At 38.2% G+C, this 20,866-nt stretch overlaps 1 protein-coding gene across 8 annotated transcripts in view; it reads right to left on the minus strand.

The window, feature by feature from the left end:
• Nucleotides 1-18,758, minus strand: part of TJP1 (tight junction protein 1) — a 158,583-nt gene extending 139,825 nt beyond the window's left edge. For 2 of the 8 annotated variants that reach the window (XM_027898345.1, XM_027898352.1), the window contains exons 1-2: nt 17,948-18,169; nt 8,982-9,114 (exon numbers count right to left, since the gene is read on the minus strand). In XM_027898345.1, coding sequence (XP_027754146.1) covers nt 8,982-9,114; nt 17,948-18,114 — 300 coding nt within the window. In that variant the 5' untranslated portion in view covers nt 18,115-18,169. Of the gene's footprint in view, nt 1-8,981; nt 9,115-17,947; nt 18,171-18,633 lie in introns of those variants that run through there. The other 6 variants (XM_027898353.1, XM_027898344.1, XM_027898347.1 and 3 more) reach the window with 5 other exon arrangements.
• Nucleotides 18,759-20,866: the final 2,108 nt, after the last annotated feature.

A 20,866-nucleotide genomic window follows, 5' to 3' on the forward strand; every position in this document is an offset into this window, starting at 1 on the left:
AAAGAAATTAACAAATAAAATTCAAAAGACCTTCTAAGGAGGCCAAATGTGTTTCAAGATCTTGCCCAGTTCACCTCCTTTAATATCAGGCTTATCCAAATATAGCTGAGTATTACTGCAACATTTGCAAATGTTCTGTCTGCATTGTTTACCAGTATATCAGTACCTGTTCCTCTGGAATACTCCAAAAGTACCTCCATACCAAGCTAACCCATCTGACTGAAAGCGGATGGGCCCTTTAAGAGAATCCCACTTACTGACTTAAAATTGTGGCTTAAAATCTCTTGAAAACCTGAAGACTTAATCATAACTGTGGCTATTGTCTTTTTGCATAAGTTTTGAATATACTCTGATTTTTCCAGTAGATCACTTCCCCTATTTTAGGAAGGAAATATTCTTCCATTCATTTCAGTGCACAAACAAGTTTTAAGTGCATATGGAATACTAATATTCCCATCCTTAACCTTCTGTAGTATTGCCAGGCATGGATCAAGAGATCCTGTTTCTGAGACAGTAACAGAAGCTAAGTGCCTGAAGGTCACAGGACACATTTCAACTTCTTTTGCTAGAAAAAGCAGCTAGAAAAATTTCTTTCCCTACCAAAGACTGCATGCTGAGGCTGACTGTACTTGCATTACAGGATCATTATTATTTCCATTAAATTATATTTTTGCAGACTTGCCAATGGTGCCCACAATTAGAAAAATATTTCATGACAGAAAATTCCATGCAGCTTTTTCAAACAAAACCAACACATTTTGCTTAATAATAAAAATCAAATTTTAAAGGCCTTTAGAATCAATCACTCATAAATTCTAGTTTCCAATGGGAAACAGTGATGGTAAGGCCAAAGGACTGGCAAAGACCAGAAAAAAAACCCAAACACCCAACAAACCTAAACCCAAAAAAAAAACCAACAACCTAATAAAAACATTAAAACAGACTTGCTACTAGCATATACATTCTAGTGATATATTTGAAAAGCCACTCATACTGACACTCCTGTTATTTGCTATTTTCAAGCACAAGGCTGAGAGCCTGCAACAGAAATTGTTGCAGTCTTTGCTTCTTCATATATAACAAGTCTGCGTCTCTTTGAGCATAACAGTGGGAGAGAGGTCAAACAAATAAAATCTGTCAATAACAAGATAATACACTGAGCGATATAATCCTAACTTCTACTTCAGAAATAAATCTGAGTAGAATTTTTGTCATGAAAGATAAATGCACTTAGACTAAAAATCCGTTCAGATTCACTCACATAAATTTCTTTTGGGCAGAAACAATTATTTACTACATAAATATGTAACACCTAACAAAACATTAAGATATCTAACCTACAATACGAAACTTGATTTTTCAGAAAAATAAAAAACTACATTAGCATTAATCTAAAGAAGCTTATATTTATATGACTGTTATTCTTTTCCCTGAGTCACTCATCAATTTACTTTAATACAACACTGATTGTCACGGGAATGCACAGTCCAGTTCAGAAATTAGGATATTCAAGGAAACTCAGAGGTATCTCAAAAGCAAAGACAGTGGTCATTCTCAATCATCTCTCTGCTTCCCTGGATCTTTGGGCTAGCTGAAGGACCAACAATTGGACCCTCATCCAGCTTAGGGCTTTAGTTCACTGGAGGGTAACTCCATGAGCACCGTAATATTGCGACTAAATAAATGACACTTGCAACCTATACAGCCACATAAAGTGGATCTGATATTATGTAATTTAAAGACAAACTACACAATGGCCTACATATCATTTGACATTTTAAGAAATGATGGACCTGACAAGTCACAGTCTTATGCCAAGTATAATGGTGGTAGAGCAATCAACCTGGTATTACTCTAACAAATGCCAAAGAGTATTTCAGTTTAGCTCCATCTGCCCCAATTCATAATGTCATTCCGAGATGAAATAAAAATAACTTAAACATGCACTCACTCAAAAATGTACTTCTCATTAAAATTAAATGTAAACATAGTCACCAGTATAATCATGTCTATTATGGAGTTAACATCCTTCGTAGATTTAAACTGGAGCACTGAATTTGTTGAGAAACATAAATCAATCAGTCTGAATCAATCCAGAAACACAAATCAAGGTCAATCAAAATTCAGAATTTAGCAAATTAAATTACTTGTTCATTTATGGTTAACATCCTTAGGTTAATCTTAAGGCTGCAGAAGCTTCACCTAGTATTATGCTTGAGACATAATAATTTGCCTTGACATTTAGAATAGCTCTTACATAAAACTTTGGATTTGTTTTTAAATAAAAAGATGACAGAATAAACAATGCTGAAAATATATTCCTCTTTCCCAGAGCACTGGTAATCTTGGATCAAAGGCCTGCAGTTTTTTTCTCTTTCCATCAGTATTGTATTTGCAAACTAGTTCCAATTAAACTCTTTTTTCTCTCTATTTAAAACTATTAACTATGTTTAGTAAAACCAGTTATACGTATTTTTCTGCCTTTATTTTCTATACTCGACCAATAAAAATACAAAAGAAAGTCGTAAAGTACATTAATTTCATTAACTGTAAAATGTGTTAACTGCTTAAATATTTCCCTATTTTTTATTATTTAAACTATCTTATGTAAAATAAACTGGTCAAAACTGGCACTACTGTACAAGGTCATATGCTGTATTCATATAATGATCAATAGATGAAATTATTTTAATAAATGAGTTTCAGTACTACAATATCGTGAAGCAAGTCTAACCTACTAGAGAGGATTTAGTTCTCAGAAACAGCTGCATAACAACCACACTTCTCTGAACAGTAACAAATTAAGGGCATCCACAAGACTCCAGCTGTGCTAATGAATTCTTCCTTCCACATCTACAGAGATCATCAGAATACCTCAGGACCTTTTAAAGAACATCAGCCTTCTTACGTCTGCATCCTAAGAAATTGAGTCTGACACATATGATTTGTGTTCTTATTCATTTGTCATTTTTCTAGTTTTACAGACACAAATTAAAATACTCAGCAGGAAAACTCAAGACAAATGAAAATATAAAACCAGAACAATTTTATTAAAAAAAAAATCAAATTACAGAATAATATCTACCACCTCAAAAGCCATTTATAAAATGATTCAAAGGCAAGATGAGTTTGGGATAGATTAAATTAAATAGAAACTGCAATAAATCCATGCTCTTCAGTGCAGACCGAACTGCCTTGCTCAGCAATATGTTCTATGAACTAGTTAAGCTGTATAATGCACTATTCTGTTTTGATCACTAAAATTTGTCCACTAGGGGAGTGGGGCTACTCAAAGCAACAGTTACCCAACATACTGGTAAGGACATCAACAACAACAAACTGATTCTTCAGTCTGCTGAATGCTATAAAAATCCACCAAATAGACTGGGGAAGTGAAATAAGGATGTCATCACAAAATCCATTAATCACCAAAGCCTCTAAACATCCTTGAAACTTCATTAGAAATTATAAAGCATGTGAAACTGCTCACAACAACAGCAGGAGTAAAATAACGCAGACACTCAGTCCCAGCTGCTCCACAAGCACTTGCGAGCACACACACCTCCTGGCACACAGAACATGCTGGGCACACACATCCTCCAAGAGCATGTGAGGTCAATCACTCCATCCTGCTAATGAGAGCAGGCAAGCACACAGAGGAATACCCAGTTTCTGCATCTCTCCTGCAAGAAATCATACAAGATATTATACCCATTCAATACCACAATACTTACTACACTGAACTAAAAATTAATGTTCTAATTGAACATACGCGTTCCCTTTCTAAAGAAGGCAATCACACATAAGCTAACTTTCACTTTCTGATTACCTCTTCCTTTATTGCCTCTTCCATTTTGTGCATTCCACATTCCATTTATTCCGACTGCCCTTTGTATTTTACAGTCTCTCTTTTCTCCTCTTTCAGGTAATCTTCTACCCTACTGTGTTACTTCTGTACTTTGCAAGTTGACATCACAGACCTCTAAAGTCTTAGTGCACCATGATTCATGCCAAATTCACTTCACTGGCAAGAAGAGACAAAACAGTGTACCTAAAAAAGGTAAGACTAGAAAGGAATGGAAAAGTGGGGGGACAAGGCGGGAAGAAAGGCTCAGCATTTTGCATATATTTCTATAACATTTTGCAAAATTATTCCTTGGAATTTCACCCTGGTGCAAGTGGAAGTACACTGAGATTATCAGCTTTGCTATGGTTGCAGGTTAACTTGAACCAGTGCTGTGTGCACATTTAGTGAGAGCAGGCTGGCACCAGCTGCCTCCAGCACTGGAATTGTTCATATTGGAAACAACTGCAGTGCTCTGATTTCCAAGGAGAGCTCCTTTGTCCCCAAGGGCTGATTTTAGCAGGAAAGTCTTAAGTCTATATTCCTTTAAACACACACTTTTCAAGGTGCTGATTTTACTGATTTCTCAAGTCAAATCAGAGAGTCAAAAAAACTAAAAATGAAAAAGAAGATACCTTAGACATACAATCTCTCCTAAAATTCATAACCTGAGCTCCTTATAAGTTTTTTCAAAGTCTATCTTTCTGTCATTCCCACAAAACATCAGCACTGTCTCACAGGAAAAGAAGGCAACAGTTCTGTATCTACACATTGTAGGGGTGGTCAGTGTTTGTAACGCTACGAGACACATACAGTGTCATACAGTCAGTAACCACGAGATTCATTCATACACCTCCGAGATGTCACATAGACTCCCAAGGTAGCTTACACACAAATGAGGATGATGAGTCCTAGTGCTCTACCATGCAGGGCAGTTCCAAATGCACCTGCATCCCAACGTGACCTTCAGAAGCATAGCATCAGTGCAGCACTTGAACAGCTTGAGAGCCATATGCAGCTAAAGAATCAAAGGTTAGTCACATCTTACCTATTATTAGAAATAGATTGTAAGAAGGTCCTTGAGAGTAAACACTTTGTGTTTGCACAATGCCTAGTACAACAAAATCCCTGTCAATGAATTGGACTCAGAAGTGCTGTATGGAGTAGCTTGTGCAAAGCAAGGATTTGTTTCAGTGTAACAAAGATTAAAACATGGATGTAATGGAACATTAGTACAACAAGCTCAAATCTACAAGGTAATATCTATTTCACATCTTTCTCCAAGAGCTGATAATCCTATTTATCTTTGCTCCTTTTTTTCTGCAGTGTAGACTAGGAGTTCTGCAACATTTTTGGGTTGCAAATAACCATTTACCAATATTGAACAGAAAATACAGGTGGTTTTTATATATACCACTAAAGCTGCGTTTTTCAAGGGCTGATATCTGGGATAACACAGCATGACCATACTCCTTAAAGAAGAACTGAAGGGCAATGAAACATATTTTACTTAGTTTGTGCGAACAGGTCAATGAAACATATTTTACTTAGTTTGTGCGAACAGGTCCTAATCTGACAAAGTGGTACTACTGACATATGGAGAGGATAAGGAAAAGAGTGCAGAAAGTTTAAAACGGATACACATTTTAAGGGAGTTGCTGTGTTATCAGTCTGTGGCTTAATACAATTTCAATTTATCTTCTCACTTGCTGCCTTAGCAAAATGGTAATAAGAGGCATCACTATTACAAACCCCAGTATCATCCACTTAAGCCAGCAGAGGCATCACTAAGAAATAAAACTCAGATTTTGTCAGCAGTCCTCCAGACTCCCACCACTTGTAATCAGAAAGAACTTATACCTTCTAAAAGGGTGTTGTGAGCTTAATACGTGTGAGTCAGCTATGGGATGTTAAGACAGGTACGAAATGCACCGAGAGTTGTGTGCTTTGACGGTCTCACACAAATCATAGAATGGCTTAGTTTGGAAGGGACCTTGAAGGTCATCTAGTTGCCAGTCCCACCATGAACAGGGATGACACCCATGAGATCAGGCTGCCCAGGACCACATCCAACCTGGTCTTGAACACTCCCAGGGCAAGGGCATCCAAGTACCTAAGGCTTGCACAATAAAGATGAAATTTCATATGTAAATACATTAAAAACTTAAATGCTGACAAACTCAAAGTAATTTCATCATCCAGTGAACTGTTGGTTCCATTCATCATGTAACAAGACTGACATCCATTAACAATCATAATTAATAATAGTCATTGCCGCAGCAAGCCATCCAATAATGAGGTTTTATAGGCAACGACCTCTCTAGCATTCTTAGGTGTATTATCCCTACTAAGAGCCACAGGTATAAACAGAAGCCATTAATATCACAAACTTATTATTTTAGTAACTGTGGTGAACAAGAAGCTTGGTAGCATCACCTTGCCTCAGACAACCCTCTGAAGGCACCCACAGTAGTCCTTGCCAGGCCTCTGCTGAAATTTTGCACGTGCAAAAGGCTCTTTTCACTGGTCATCCCCTCCCTTGCAAGGAATAACCCTATTTTTTTATAAGCCTCCCAGTTGAATGTGGCTCCCGCGATTTGCCCCCCTGCTTCAAATGAAGTCACAGTAAAGTAGTACATACACCATTTTCACTTATTGAATTTTTGTATGCCCATATTGCATGGAAATTCAGAACTTTCCCACTGAAGACACATTTATTCACACTTGGAAAAAAGACAGAATTTATTTTTTATGTCTTTCTGCTGTTAGGATTTATTCTTGGTAAGAATTTGCTTAGTGATAGGGAACAAAAGGTTTACCAAAAAGATTAGTTTAGGATGTACACAGGCATTACTCACTCTCAAGTGAAATCCAGCAACATTCAGAATTATTAGTGGATCTCAATCTCCCTACATGATGAATGAAACCAACAGTTCACTGGATGCTCAAATTACTTTGAGTTTGTCAGCATATAAGTTATCCACATATATAAATATGAAACTTTTCATCTTTGTTGTGCATAAAACAAATATACTACAGCATAAAGCAGTAGTATAAAGTCTGAGCTTTCTTACTAGAAAAATATGCTTAAAGTAAAAAACGTTCCGTTCTGAGAGCACTCTTGAAAGACTTAGGCATACTAATTTCCTCCATTATTTCTTCAGATCTATTTTAATCACAGTTTTAGAACAATAAGACTACCATTATACAGTATCAAGAAATATTTCAGTGTGATTCTAAATTATGTAGCAAGAAAATCTGTATTTATAACTCTGATTTGTGTGCTTAGCTATTTAAACTTTTATCATCCTTTAACATGAGACCTGAAATAAAGAGTGAGCTTCCTTTCCTGATCCTAATTATCAATACTTCACTATTAACGTATGCATTTATATATGTACATACTCTACACATTTGTATGCTATTGATACAGACCTGCCCATTATTATCTGTCTCAAATCTCTCTGCAAGGTTTCTATGGCACGCAAGGAATTCTTGTTACCGTTGGCTATAAGCTCTTCTTCTTTGAAGGCCCCAAGAGTAGAGACAGATTTAGATAAAACTTATTAACAGGACCACACAGAAGACGACCCATATAGCTCAAGCAAATTTTGTTCCCTCTGGAAATTTCTAACCTTCACACAGTATCGATTACACCGGTATCAGTGCCGTGACAACAGTTAGCACAGACACAGCAGAGCCAGCTCTAAATGAGGCAGTGCAAGTTCCTGACAGCACGAACTGAGCTCTTTGCACACACACTGCCCCAGCTACGGAACCCAGTTCTGCAGAGAAGCCTCCGGACACCACACAACATCACAAACCCTTGCAAGTAATTTCATTCCCTCCTTGAACAGCAAACAACAAGCCCTTTGTCCCAAAGATAATGCTACAAGACCTCATAATTCGAAACAAAACCGTCCTCAGGAAAAAAATCCCAATTATGTTACTGGCATCATCCGTAAAAAAAATCCCACCGAAAGACGCAACACACTCAAACCACTGTTTTGCCATACACAAAGATTGATTCCTCAAACCCCATCTAAACATTTTAGTGGTATTGTTTCTATCACAATGTAATGCCAGACAATATCTCCACATCACTATTGACTTCTACATTTTAAAGACACCACATATTTTCTAGATCTTTCATCCTCATATTTAATAACCAGTTTATAATTTAACATATTCTTTGACATATTTAAGTATTTAAAAACACATTATTTTAATTTATCAGAATACAATTTTTTTTTACCAAATTCCCCTCAGTTATTTGGGAGGTGTAGGTTTTAGTGGATTTTCAATAAACAGAGTTTGAAAACATACTGTATTTAGGACTAATTCTAATATTTTGTAAACAGTATAAATAGCAGGACATCTACCCCCATGCACCATACTCTTTGATTATTAACAATATATTTGCTTCCAATGTTTGGATGTAAACAGACCCTCTTGAACTAAAAGTTGGGTGAAAATTACTTCATTTTTCTCTCTTGATTCAGCAAAATCTCCTATACAAATTCTCTGAAACCATGATCACATTGAAGTTTCTGAAACTGTAACATAAACACATCTACACCCTAACCAAAAAGAAGTATATACCAGTACTGCCTAACTGTACTAAAATATCACCTGTGATACCAGCCCTCAAGTGCTATAGGCATACGTATCTTTAAGGAACATTTGCTTCCTTTTCTATTAATTTTTTATAGCCATACACAACCAAAATAATTTTGTAAGTTTTGTAAAAAAGAATGTTTTACCTTAAATGTAACTTCCAGAATCTAAATATAAAAATTATTTTTAAAAACTTATTTCATTTTTCATATTTACTCCATTTCCAGTTATGGGATCCAGTTAATTTTTTCATCTCATGCAGGTAGCAATATTAAAATCTGACATAAAAATTTATATCTCACTGTTAGCGAAGAAGAACATAGTTGTGCATTGCTAATACTAAATACAAGCAACATCTCTGCTCTTAACATCTGGTAGTGTAGAAATGCAATTAAAACATTATTAAGTACAATACCTTTTCTAATCTGACAAATAGGTAAACCCGATGCAAGGAGGCAACTGTTTCATTAACAATTCTCATAACTTCAGCTAGGATAAATGTAAAAGATATGGTACTTACAGTGAATTCACAGAAATCAATGCTATCGAGACTTTTGCTTCTGTGTATTCTCCCTTTTATTCTTCTTAAAGAGGGCTTTCCTTGACTTACACTACAGGTAGCACCATTGGGATTTTCAGAAGATGGAGTTACCCTGCCAAATAAAAAGAGTCACATATCAGACAAAGGATATACATTTTTATTGAACACCTTTGCTTAAAGTAAAAAAATTACAAAGGAAAACACATTGCCATCCTATACACAGTAGGAATGCCAATCCAAGCTTTAGTTTTCAATCACTAAGTGCCAAAATGAGACCACAAAAGTCTAGATCCCATCAAGTTCAGACCACTTGCAGATTTTGTCAAAAACATGCAGTAGTTATCTTGTTTGTACAAAAGTGAGAAGAATTAGACAAAAGATAGATTACAGAATAATATATTTAACTTCTGAAAAATTAAAAGGAATATTTTCCTCTGCTACTTTAGAGAAACCCGAGTTCTTTGATATGTGTTGATGGCTGTCAGTTAAATCACTATGAGCCTGGCAGTGTTTGGTTTTTGACCTTTTCCAGTTTGAGTGCTAATGGTACTTCAGCTGTTCTAGCAACGAGTAACAACAAACAATAATGGAAATAATAGCATCTGTTAAAATTATAGGGGTAATATATTAAGGAACTACACTTCATAAGGCCTTTCATCCCACTGAAACCTACACATAGTCCTAAGGGAGTCCACTGGTGAAATATTCAGAGTAAGCAATCCACATTTCAAGGAGCTTGTTGGAAGTTGCTAATGAGGAGAATTAAGTGGGGTCAACAATTAACCAAGTGTATTAGGGTTTGTCAGGTCAATATCTGAAATGCAAAATAGCCTCTAGTCAAACTGACACCATGTTAGAAAAAGGAAAACTGTATGTCAGCAACTACACTCACTAAGAATTACCTACAAACATAAAATTCTTAATGTCCAGATTTACACTTGTTTCATATAATTTCTCAACCGCAGCAATAAAAGACTTCAAAAACTGGCTTAAATTAGAAATAATGTCTCTTTTTTGCTCTTCACAAACTTTCAGACAGCAGTTCAGTGTTTCTGCCTAAAAGCATTAAGATTCTCCCCACAGAGAAATATTTAACTATGTGTTTTAGCTTCTTTTACTTTGAACTAACAGCTTTAGAGGGTGTTTCTGCAAAAAAATATAGAAAGATGGAGATGTCTTATGCATCATCAAAATAGGACATTGCATAGTGGGCCACATTAACACTTGAAATACAAAATTCCAGGCACAAGATACAATTGAATACATTTTGAATACACTTGTTTGATTAGTGAGACTCACGGGTCTACACAGTGTCATGGTCAGGGATAACAGGTGGCTAGGGAGAAGTTGCAACATCCCAAGCTGAAAATTAAAACAAATCTTTTCAAATCTCTTATTCAATTTATAAAGATAAAGCCTTTCATTTTCTTGTTGAACTACTGGGACTACCAAATCACTATTTCATTTTCAGATGCCTGATTTTTTTGAGGTTTTCACACATGCACACTGATACACACAAACTGCTTGCTGTAAGTTCTCTTGATAATATAGTAATTTGGTTTAGATGTTTTTTCCCCCCTTGCGTTATTTTCCTGGCAACTTTAGGCTGCAAGGATAGATAAAAATTTCTACCTGAAAACATAACTACAGTATTGAGAAATTTTAACTACATTATAAACCTCCCGCTGAAACTCCACCAGATTTTTTGGTATAATCATATATGAACTAAATTCTGAGAAACATGCCCTGGCTACTACAGTAACATATTGGTTCACACAACAGAAATACTAAAAACACCAGTTTCCATGAAATGTCTTAGAGTATTACCAAGACAAATGCTCACAGAAAGACAACTCCTCAGTCTCAGCCTTGTTCCAGAGACAGTGACATTTACAGTGATAATTCATTTCCACTGTATCACTGTCTTCTCTCGCAGAGCTCTCCAAACATCTCTGATGAAGTTAATGCAGATGCACCTAATTGTATATACTTTGAGCTCTGTGCCCAGAAAAATCAGAAAATCTTTGAGGGCTGCCTATTCCACTACTTAAAATTTGGGTTAACTAATCTTCACATGCACCTCTGATGAATTAAAATATGGTACATTAGACTTCTTCCTTAGTAGAAGAGTTTAACAGCTGTGAGCTGCACTTAGCTTTTCCTTATTTGGAACTACATTTCAAACCACTTATTCTGGGGCCTTACCTACAAATGCACATTTCTTTAAGTTGCAGGTTTTTTAATGTTTTCTGATACTTAAAAGACTTAATGAAACAAAAAAACCCCAACAAACAAGTCAGAAGAACAGGCTAATCAAAGTTATACAGTTTTAACAAAAAACTACATTAATGGTATGTTTTAAAGGTCCTTCTACTTATAAACTTCACTCTTTAAAGCCTCTTGAAAAAATGAACTTGTTGCTTCTGGAATCCAGCCATCATTTTGTTCTGGAGAACTGGAGACTAAGTTATGGCTGTTACTTGTTAGCTTCTGACATACAGAATAACGTTTTTAAAGTTGCATTTAACTTTCAAAATATAATGTTGTGAGAAAAAATATCACAATTGAAAGATTCCCTTCAATCCTTTATAAAATCATTAATTCCTAGCTATCTTTACTAAAGAACAAGTATTATTTAACCAACAACAAAAAATTCAATCAATATCATTACTGGGAATTGGGAGAATTTCGCAGAACACCAGGTGCAGCAGCGAAACTCAGGAATCCATTGCCCCGAACACTCATGCAGTACTGCAATGGGAACTCTGTCAAACACTAGAGATTTCCACAATGGATACACCCCAAAAGTTAAGACTGTAGGGTTGCAAGACAAACCCATGTGTTAGCTTCAGTGAGTCCAATTCCATCAGACAAGGTCCAAAGTGTTTTGAGATGGACTTGGAACTAAATGATTAAAAAATCTGAAAACCAGTTTTTTTTAATCCTGCTCAATTTTGAATCATGTTTTATGTTCTCAAAGTGTTCACTAATCAGAGAAACCAAGTTTATTTTTTTTAAGTCAGTACTGATACTATAAAGCAATACTCCATGGTTCTGGTCTCCGAACCCTAAGTTTAAAAAATTATCAGTGAAATTTACTTTATCTGATTATCTCCTTCTTTCAAACTTTTACTTATGTTGCTTAATACAAATTAATACAATATTAATAGCAAATTAAGAAGTGAATTGCTAAGTCACTGACTGTAATACATGCATGAGGAGTACAGAGGAATTATCACAGGCTAAAGCAGAAAGATTTGTAAGAGCCCCTTCAAAATATCTGCAGCCCATCGACTGCTTCTTGAACAAAAGCCTAGGAATAATATGCTCAAGGCAGTCTAGGGCTTTAAAAAGTAGACTATAGCATCAAGATCTTTAAAAGGAGTGAACAGTTCCTGATGCCTTGCTTCAAATGTGCTGTTTCTGTTCAAATAATATGTTTAATATTCTGGAAACGTAACACCTTTTTAATGGAGCTCACCACAGGAATCCTAAAATCAGGTACCCCAATTCATTAACTTTCAGAAATTTTAGTCAAGTAAAATTGAAACATTTTGCAAATGCCACATGGAGTCTGAGACCCTTATTTATTATCCATGATTCTTATAACAGTTTCACTGACCTTGACTGGTTCCTCATCATATATCACATTACATAACCATGACTCTCAATTATTTCTCTAGATTGTAAAATAAGCAGAAACCTTAAACTTTCAGTACCTGTGTTCCATTGACAAAAACACTAGTTTAATAAAATATTGTGCAACTGTGACTTCAAGGTGCAGCATCACATCAAGGGCTAACAACTTAATACACATTATAACAATTAGATGGTCTGTATATAACAGGGATTCATTAATAAAACTATATTCATCTTCTACTTGCACATAATCACTATTTACAACAACTTTCACTATTACCTAGCATGTTTTTGTAGTTAAATTATGTCTGAAATTACTAACGTCATCTTATTTTCTAGATAGATCAGTTACATTGAAAAATTTTTCAAGAACTTAAAAAATTCCCTTCTTGTTCAGAGTTCTGAACAGTTATAAAAGTCAGCCTCAGAACGTATAAAAAACAAGTCTTGAAATGACACATTTTCTGTATTTGTTTTTCAAGTGTAGTATTAATGCTACAGTTAACGCAGAGTGGACAAGGTTTTGTCAACTCCATAGCCTCCACAAGACTTCTAAGGGTGGCATAATTATCACACTTTTCATATACTACAAGTTGTCTGCCTATCCTAATAAAAAGCATTTAGAGACTTGTAGCAATATCAAAGTCTAACTTAAAAACTTCTATGTCTGGTAGCTACACAGATATCAGTTGAAAGATGTATAAAATGCCCATAATTATATGCCCTCCCCATTAGAAGCCAGTTTTCCTCAGTACTACAGGAAATGAGAACACAAGCTGGGCTCAGCTTAATGTGATCAGTATGGCTTCTGGCTCAAACACAAGGCTGGAAAAGCTGAAATTAACTCCCACTTATCAGACTGGAAATCCTAACACTTATACGTACTCAATATTTGTTTGGGAAAATAAAAAACAAATTTGAAACAATGTCTGGCCACACTGAGCAGTCAGATACTATGCTGAAATCTTGTGCACCTGTGCAAATATGTGGGTCCTAAGCACAGTATCCTGCCTCCAGCAGAAAAAAGAGCATTAATTAATTTGCAACACGAATAAATCCTTACAATGGGCTAAACTCAAATTTTTATCCCCATTTTAAACAAATATTAACTGGAACCAGTAGTCAAGAATGGAAACTATCCATTCTGAGCCTCTGTATTTTTCCACCAAGTTCTGTAGAAACACCAAGAAGATCAATCTTTGATGTTTGCTATCTCCTATATTAAGGTGACATTTTCCATTATTTCATTCTACTAAATATGACACTACTTAGAACATAAACAAACAATGGCACTTTTCTCCCTAGGGATGGTCCAAGATCATTAGATAAAACACACATCCTTCATTATAAGCCTGGGCTTCTACAGCCAAGCCTCAGCCTGAATACAAAGACTCTGAGACAACACAGCTTTCAGATCAGTGCTGGTTACTCTTCACTGATTTCAAGTAAGTTTACTCCTACTCTTGAAAATAACTGTGCCTGTGCAATATCTTACAAGAAGCAGCTATCATTTAACATCCCGGCTACTACATCACACATGCTTTTAACAACAGCACCAAATGGGAACTGGATCCTGTCAAAATTCACATTCTGTAGTGCACTGCATCTGTATTCTTTCTGTAACCTAGATTGCCTCAGACAGCTACCAACCATTCTTAAAAGAATGTAAATATGGAATAGTTTCAGCCATTTCCATAATCTCCACAATGAAAACTTAGCAATAACCAAGCTTTTTGCTTTATTTCATGACTCTGCACTCCCTGCACCAAGGGGAGCAGCGGGGGTGTAATCCAAAGCAGAGGAAGCCTTTCAAAGTAAAGGCAAATCCTGAAGAAACAGAAGGGAAATATTAGTGAGAAGAACTGTCAGAGTTGCTAAGATATCCTGTTGGGGAGTTTGTTGTTGGCTTTTATTTTTCATTTGTTCGTTTATTTGCCTGCACATCTTCTCCTTGCAGCAAAATATTCAGTGTGACAAGAAATTATGGTCTACCTGTGTAGCTCCCCCTAATAACGTGATTTAGCATTTCCCTATTGTAAAATCACAGAATCACCGGGTTGGAAAGGACCTCTGAGATCATCAAGTCCAATCCCTGATCCATTACCACCATGGTTACCAGACCATGGCACTGAGTGCCACAGTCAGTCTCACCTTAAAAACCTGCAGGGAGGGAGAATCCACCACTTCCCTGGGCAGCCCATTCCAATGCTTGACTACCCTCTCTGTAAAGAATTTCTTCCTAATATAAAGGACTCAGGTTGCAGATATTGGGATTTCAGTAAATATTTATGACAATTTACTATTTTAAAGTGCTCCCAGGTCAGTTGTCAGTTTTTCTTGATCACCTTTGCAGATGCTAGTCACTGCTGTGCTCTGTCTGTACTAGCAGCGTTATGATGGTGGGTTTTGTATCAAAATACTGTCCCTCCAGCAAGAGGATTAAAAACATCCTATTCATCTTAATTAGGTTCCTACATATTAGATTACAACACTGTACACACACAGGGAAGGGTCTGAATCAGCAGTTCAGAGCTCCAGCAGCTTCCTCCCTCCCTTAGTCCAAAACACTACTGCCCCAAGTAAATCTCAGCATAAAATGACAAGCTCCACAAAAAGCAAGTTTCTGTCTCCTCCACTTCTCACTGCAAGCCTGTGCCATAGCTTCCTTCTGTTTGTTCAATTGCCTGGTTTATTCTCTGCTACTTAATAAGTATTTATTCTTAACCCATTGTGAGACACTCGGTGTCCATCTTTTGTGTTTCCATTTGTAGTTCTACTTGCATGCAGAATAGGACTTAAATTTTTGGGGGGAAGAGAAGGAGAAAATTGGAGTGACAGATGCTCTCTAAAGAAATAAAACATTGCTGTTATCTTTTTCATTTTCTTTTAGTAGGATTCAGGTGGATTATCTCCACCAACCAAAAGATGAGTATTTTAACCCTTTTTTATTAAATTATGTCTTTGCTTCTAGTTACACACATTAACACATCAAAAAGTTTACAAATATGATTGGTTAAACACAATGTTGTCAATTTTTAAAAATAAGCAAATAAAAATAGAAGGAAAGCATCCTCTGATCATGGACTAACTTTTGTTTTCTTTAGGTCTTTTTGAAATGTCCAGTTATATAGTACTGAAATCCAATTTTGGTTTAAGTGTTGGAAACATACACTAATATTGCACTGATTTTACTAACAGCAGTATATCCTTCTCTCTAATATTCAGATTTTTTAATGTATTATTGGATAGAGACTATGCACAGGTAAGAAAAAATAATATGACAAAGTTTCTTTACGCATTTCTCTAAATGCATCAGAAAACAGTATTTCATCCATAAGCATAAATTCTATCCAAATAGATAATGCCTAATGCTATTAAAGTTCTCAAAGAAAATATGAATACATTATATCATGTCTCCTATTAATAAGAATATCCCACAGACATACTTTGAAATGTTCAAATAATTCATACATCTCCCTAAAATTAAAAAAAGTCTACCTAATTTTTTTTTTAAAACTTTTAGTCAACTAAATCTTCATACAGCATTGCATTGCAGCAACATGATATCACGCTAGAAATGTTATGAAATGCAATGTTTCTGACAAGTATTAGTATGGATCCACTATAATGTTTTGCTATACCTCAAAAAGCACAGAATCTCAGCATGAAACAGGACAACATAGAGCTGATCTAACCTCAACTGAAGACAAAGTAGGAGTTGAATCGGGTCCTTTCAGACTTACAGAAAGTATACAAATAAAGACAGCTTTCCTTTCACATGCCAGTAAATAAAACATTTTCAATAAGACACAGGAAATACGAAACTGGACAACTGTTATTACTACACAACCAATAATTAAACTTCTTAAAATATGTAATACCTAACTACTTACACTGCTGCACACGAGTGCCATTTGGGAAGAATAAAATAGGTATGGTACACTTTATGCAGCTTACATAATCAGAGTCAAACCACTGAATACATTGTAAAAATCTTGGATTAATGTAATAAAACTTATCTGTATGACAACATATTTTGTCTAAGACTTCATTTGATTTTGTTCATTACAGTCAGGATGAACAGATTGACCAAATTGTGTTCTATCTGCAAGGAACAGCAAGATCTGGAATTAATGACAGAGAGCTTACTAGTTCCACATTATGTTTCTTCAAGGGATTCATTTTCTTAATGCCATCTATGCTAGCTGACAATGTGGGGGGAAAAAAAAGTAAAAAACCACACTCCAATTCATGTACGGCCTACAACTGCTGACATGATAATATTTTTATTTCCAAACTGCCTATGTTTACATAAAATGGCACTGTGACACTTCACTTTCCTTCACCAGGAACATGTGAAGTCCAGTGAAAGAAAACTGTAAGACCATTGCCAACTAAACATCACTCTTGAGTATTACTCTTGAGTATTTTTATAGATAAGACACTATAAATCTACTATTGATATATTCTTCACAGAAAATCTGACTTCAAGTTCCTGTATTTTCTTCTTATGATTTGTCCTGATGATGACACACATCCCATTGCTCCCATCAAGCTGACAGTGGGCTCTTGCACACCCACGAGTGACACGGTATTGCAGTGCCATATGCCTGTCGGTGCCCTACTCACCCACATTACACCACTATACTTAATTACATTTTTCATAACGTTGTTGATTCATCCAGAAAAATTAGTTCAGCACACAATCAGCAAGCAAAAAAGGAGAGAGGATCAGTCAGGGCAAAAGCGGGGTTTAAATAAAAATAACCATATTTGAGCAGCACTACCTCTGTCGCTCGCTAATCTATTAGACCTGCGTCTCTCTTTTCCGTTTTCTCGGTACACCTGTCAGCAGGTGCAGGGGATTCGGACCCGGCTCTCTGCACAGCCCGCGGCGGGAGCACAATGCGCTACATCGGCGGCAACACTTGGGCTGTCACGCAAGCGGTGCCTCCGCTGGAGCCGCTCCCGCGCCCTCAGCCTGGGCTGCCATTGTCGCTGAGCCGCGTACGGCAGCGCTGTCCCCGCGGGAGCGGAGCCTGCTCCGGCCGCGTCCTGCGCCGGACCGGGCGCGGACAGCTCTGCCGGCACTGCCAACGCCTCCCGGCGTTTCCGCACGGCTGGCGGCGAATCCGCCGGGAACTCGGTGCCCTGGCGATGCCCGCCCGGCGCCGCAGGCCGGGCCTGGGCACGGCGCCCCTCATGTCCGCGGGGACCCTCCGCCGCCGCTCCCGCCCGTCCCGCCGCGGCCCGCGTTCGGCCCGGCCCGGCCCGCAGCGCCCGTGGCCCCGTTTGTGCCTACTCACCACAGCTTCCTCTTTAAGGGCATCAGACTGCCCCTGTTGGAGGCGGTCACCCCTATGGCCATCTGCAAGACAGTCAGGTATTTCTGATACTTCATTTTGCCGTCGCCCCCCCTGTCCCTGCCTCGTCCCCGCCGCCGCCACCGACAGAGTCTCTCCAGCCGCTGCATGCAATCATCAAATTTTTATTTCCAGGCATCTGCCGTCCCTGCGTCGCGCTTCTTCCCCTCCTCCTCCTCCTGCCGCGCTCCCTCTATCTCTGCCCCCCCGGCTCACGCTCTCCTCCTCCTCCTGCCGCACTCCCTCTATCTCTGCCCCCAGCTGACGCTCTCCTCCTCCGCCTCCCGCCGCGCTCCCGCTATCCCCGCTCCAGCTGACGCTCTCCTCCGCCTCCCGCCGTGCTCTGCCCTCCCCCGGACCCGCGCTCCTCTCCTCCTCCCGCTGTCGCACTCCTTTCCTCACAGCCCCCCGTGCTTTACCCCCCGACCCATTGCCGCGCCTCTCTCTCCCTCACGATGTTCCCGCCGCGCCGCGCTCCCCGCTCCCGACCAGGCCCCCGCTTCGCTCTCTTCTCACCTGGGCTATCTGTAGGCAGCCGCGGCCTCCTCTCGTCCCCGGCGCGAGCGGGACTTCCCCACCATCCCTGCCCGCCGCCGGGGCGCTCCCGCCCCGTTGCCCTCCCCGATTACCTGGGGTATCCCGCCCCCGCTCATGAGGCACAGCTGCCGCGCTGCCCTCCCGCCATCAGAGGCGCGCCATGGCCGTAACGCTGCCCGCGCCTCGCTCGCTTCGCCTCTAATCCCATTAGCGGCTACAGCAGACCCATGTTATTTTAATCGTCCTCCTGGCTGACGGTGTCCGTTGGAGGGTAGCAATAACCGAGCTCCGGGGCAAAGGCCTCACCGCCTGCCGGGGCGGCCTCGTTAGGGGGAAAGTGAACAGGAGGGTCAGCAGGAGGGTGGGGTGGGGTAAGTGAGGGTGAAGCTGAGGGTGAGGGTGAAGCTGAGGGTGAGGGCGCAAGTGGTGAGGTGAAGGTGAGGTGTGGAGGCCGGTGGAACAGCGCATCCCATGTGAGGAAAATTCCATATGAGGAAAGCAACTGAAGTGAGTTCGAGAATCAGATGGTGGATAAGTCAAACTAAAAGTATAAAATGTTTTTACGGTGTGCCCACCTTCTGGGTACTTAAGCACAAATAGCTGAACACATAAGTGTTTCATGGCCTTAGGTGTAACACAGTTGTTATTACGGCTTTAATCTGTTCTGTGCCTTCCTCCTCAAGCTCAGCAATAACAGCAGCAGCAGATCATCATGTTTGAGAAGTGCTTTTGGAATAAGTGCTAACGCATGGTACCGTATGATCAGAGACCCTCAGCACAAGCATCCCTGAAGTGAAGTGTAGCACTTAGCTAACACATTGATCAAGAGTGGTGGAAAATACTTCGGCTAGAAATGCCATGTTTCAGCACGTAGATATTTTGCTGAGTGCAGGTACGAACAAATCCATGCTGAAGTGACAACTTTTCATTAAGTTGCTATAATATAAATAGTATTAATTGTAATCCTTACCCAGAACTGGGATCCTAAGGTGGCACTGTCAGCTAGGAAGAAATAATGCACACATCATTGTTGCTTTATGGCTCAGAGATGAGCGTTTTGGTTATTATCTTTCTTTGTGTGTGTGTGTTGTAATGTATACCTCAAGACTGTAGTAGGCTGCATTTTAGCTAGGCCTGTTCATGACACAGGAAGCAGAGAATATAAATACAGTACTTATAAGCACAATTAGAAACACTGTAGTTGTATTGCTATAGTTAATGAGTTGGATGGCTCTGCATTTCCAGCCAGGAAATCTGATGTACTGAAATTCTGTGTCACAAATTGTTCAAAAAATTCAAATGGCAACTTGATGTCCTGTGGGAGCCTGTACATCTTCAGCTCTCACGATACAGTTAATGGGGTTTTTGACTTTGGAGTGCTCAAGCATTAAAAGCTATGAGGGATGCTTAACTTGAAATGATTAGGAAGATAAGGAGGTATTGATTTTTGTACTTAAACAGTGCTAGTAGTATACCAGTTGAAAAGTCTGTGTCTTTTTTAGACAGAACATCAAATCAGTTTTGAAACCTGTAAGGCTCTTACTTTGCCTTAAAATCAAAACTTGTAAAACAAGCACATCACTTTTTTTCTTCTGCATATCTAGTCATCTTAGCTGACTGAAAAAACTGTTGCCCACAACAGTTATAAGAGAGTAAGTGTGGGCTGAATTTTATTCTTGACATCAGAATGCTAGCTACTAATGAAATAGTAATTGAAATAGTAATTTATATTCACGCATGTAATATACACCTTGATATGGTAGGTTATGCTGACTAAAAGAATGTTGAGACTGTATTTGTTTGAATATCCCATTTTAGTGTTACACCTGCCAGTTGGAAAAAATACATCTCGTATAGAAATTCTTAAAAGAAAAATCTAGTCTTAATCTGGTTGTAGTGGTAAAAATTTTGTAGATTAGGCAATCTAAGGACAAGAGTTTATTTGAAAGCTGATAAACCTGGAAGAAGCAGCTAAGCTTTCAGAGTTCTTTACTTTGTAAAAGGACTCTGTATTAGAGAGTCCCAAAACATTGTTCTTTATTTTTACAGTAGCAGGTTTGGGACATAAATTTATTTTAAGTATTTATATACAAAAGAGTTAAGAAATATGGCAACCATACCTTGCATAAAAACTTACAATGGAGCATGTGTGTATACTGAATTTTTTATTCAACTGCTTTATAATACGATTCCTATTCTTAATTCACTAGGAATCCCTAAATCTATTTAAATTTGCTAAATAATTACAGTTATTCTAAATTTAGCTCTATAGTTCTCAATGATTATGCTCTATCAATCTGGTACTAACAAACTAACTTTTGTACA

This window comes from Empidonax traillii, unplaced genomic scaffold, assembly GCF_003031625.1.
Source record: "Empidonax traillii isolate 1590-97213 ecotype Southwest subspecies unplaced genomic scaffold, ASM303162v1 scaffold593:size397357, whole genome shotgun sequence".
NCBI classification, from domain to species: domain Eukaryota; kingdom Metazoa; phylum Chordata; class Aves; order Passeriformes; family Tyrannidae; genus Empidonax; species Empidonax traillii.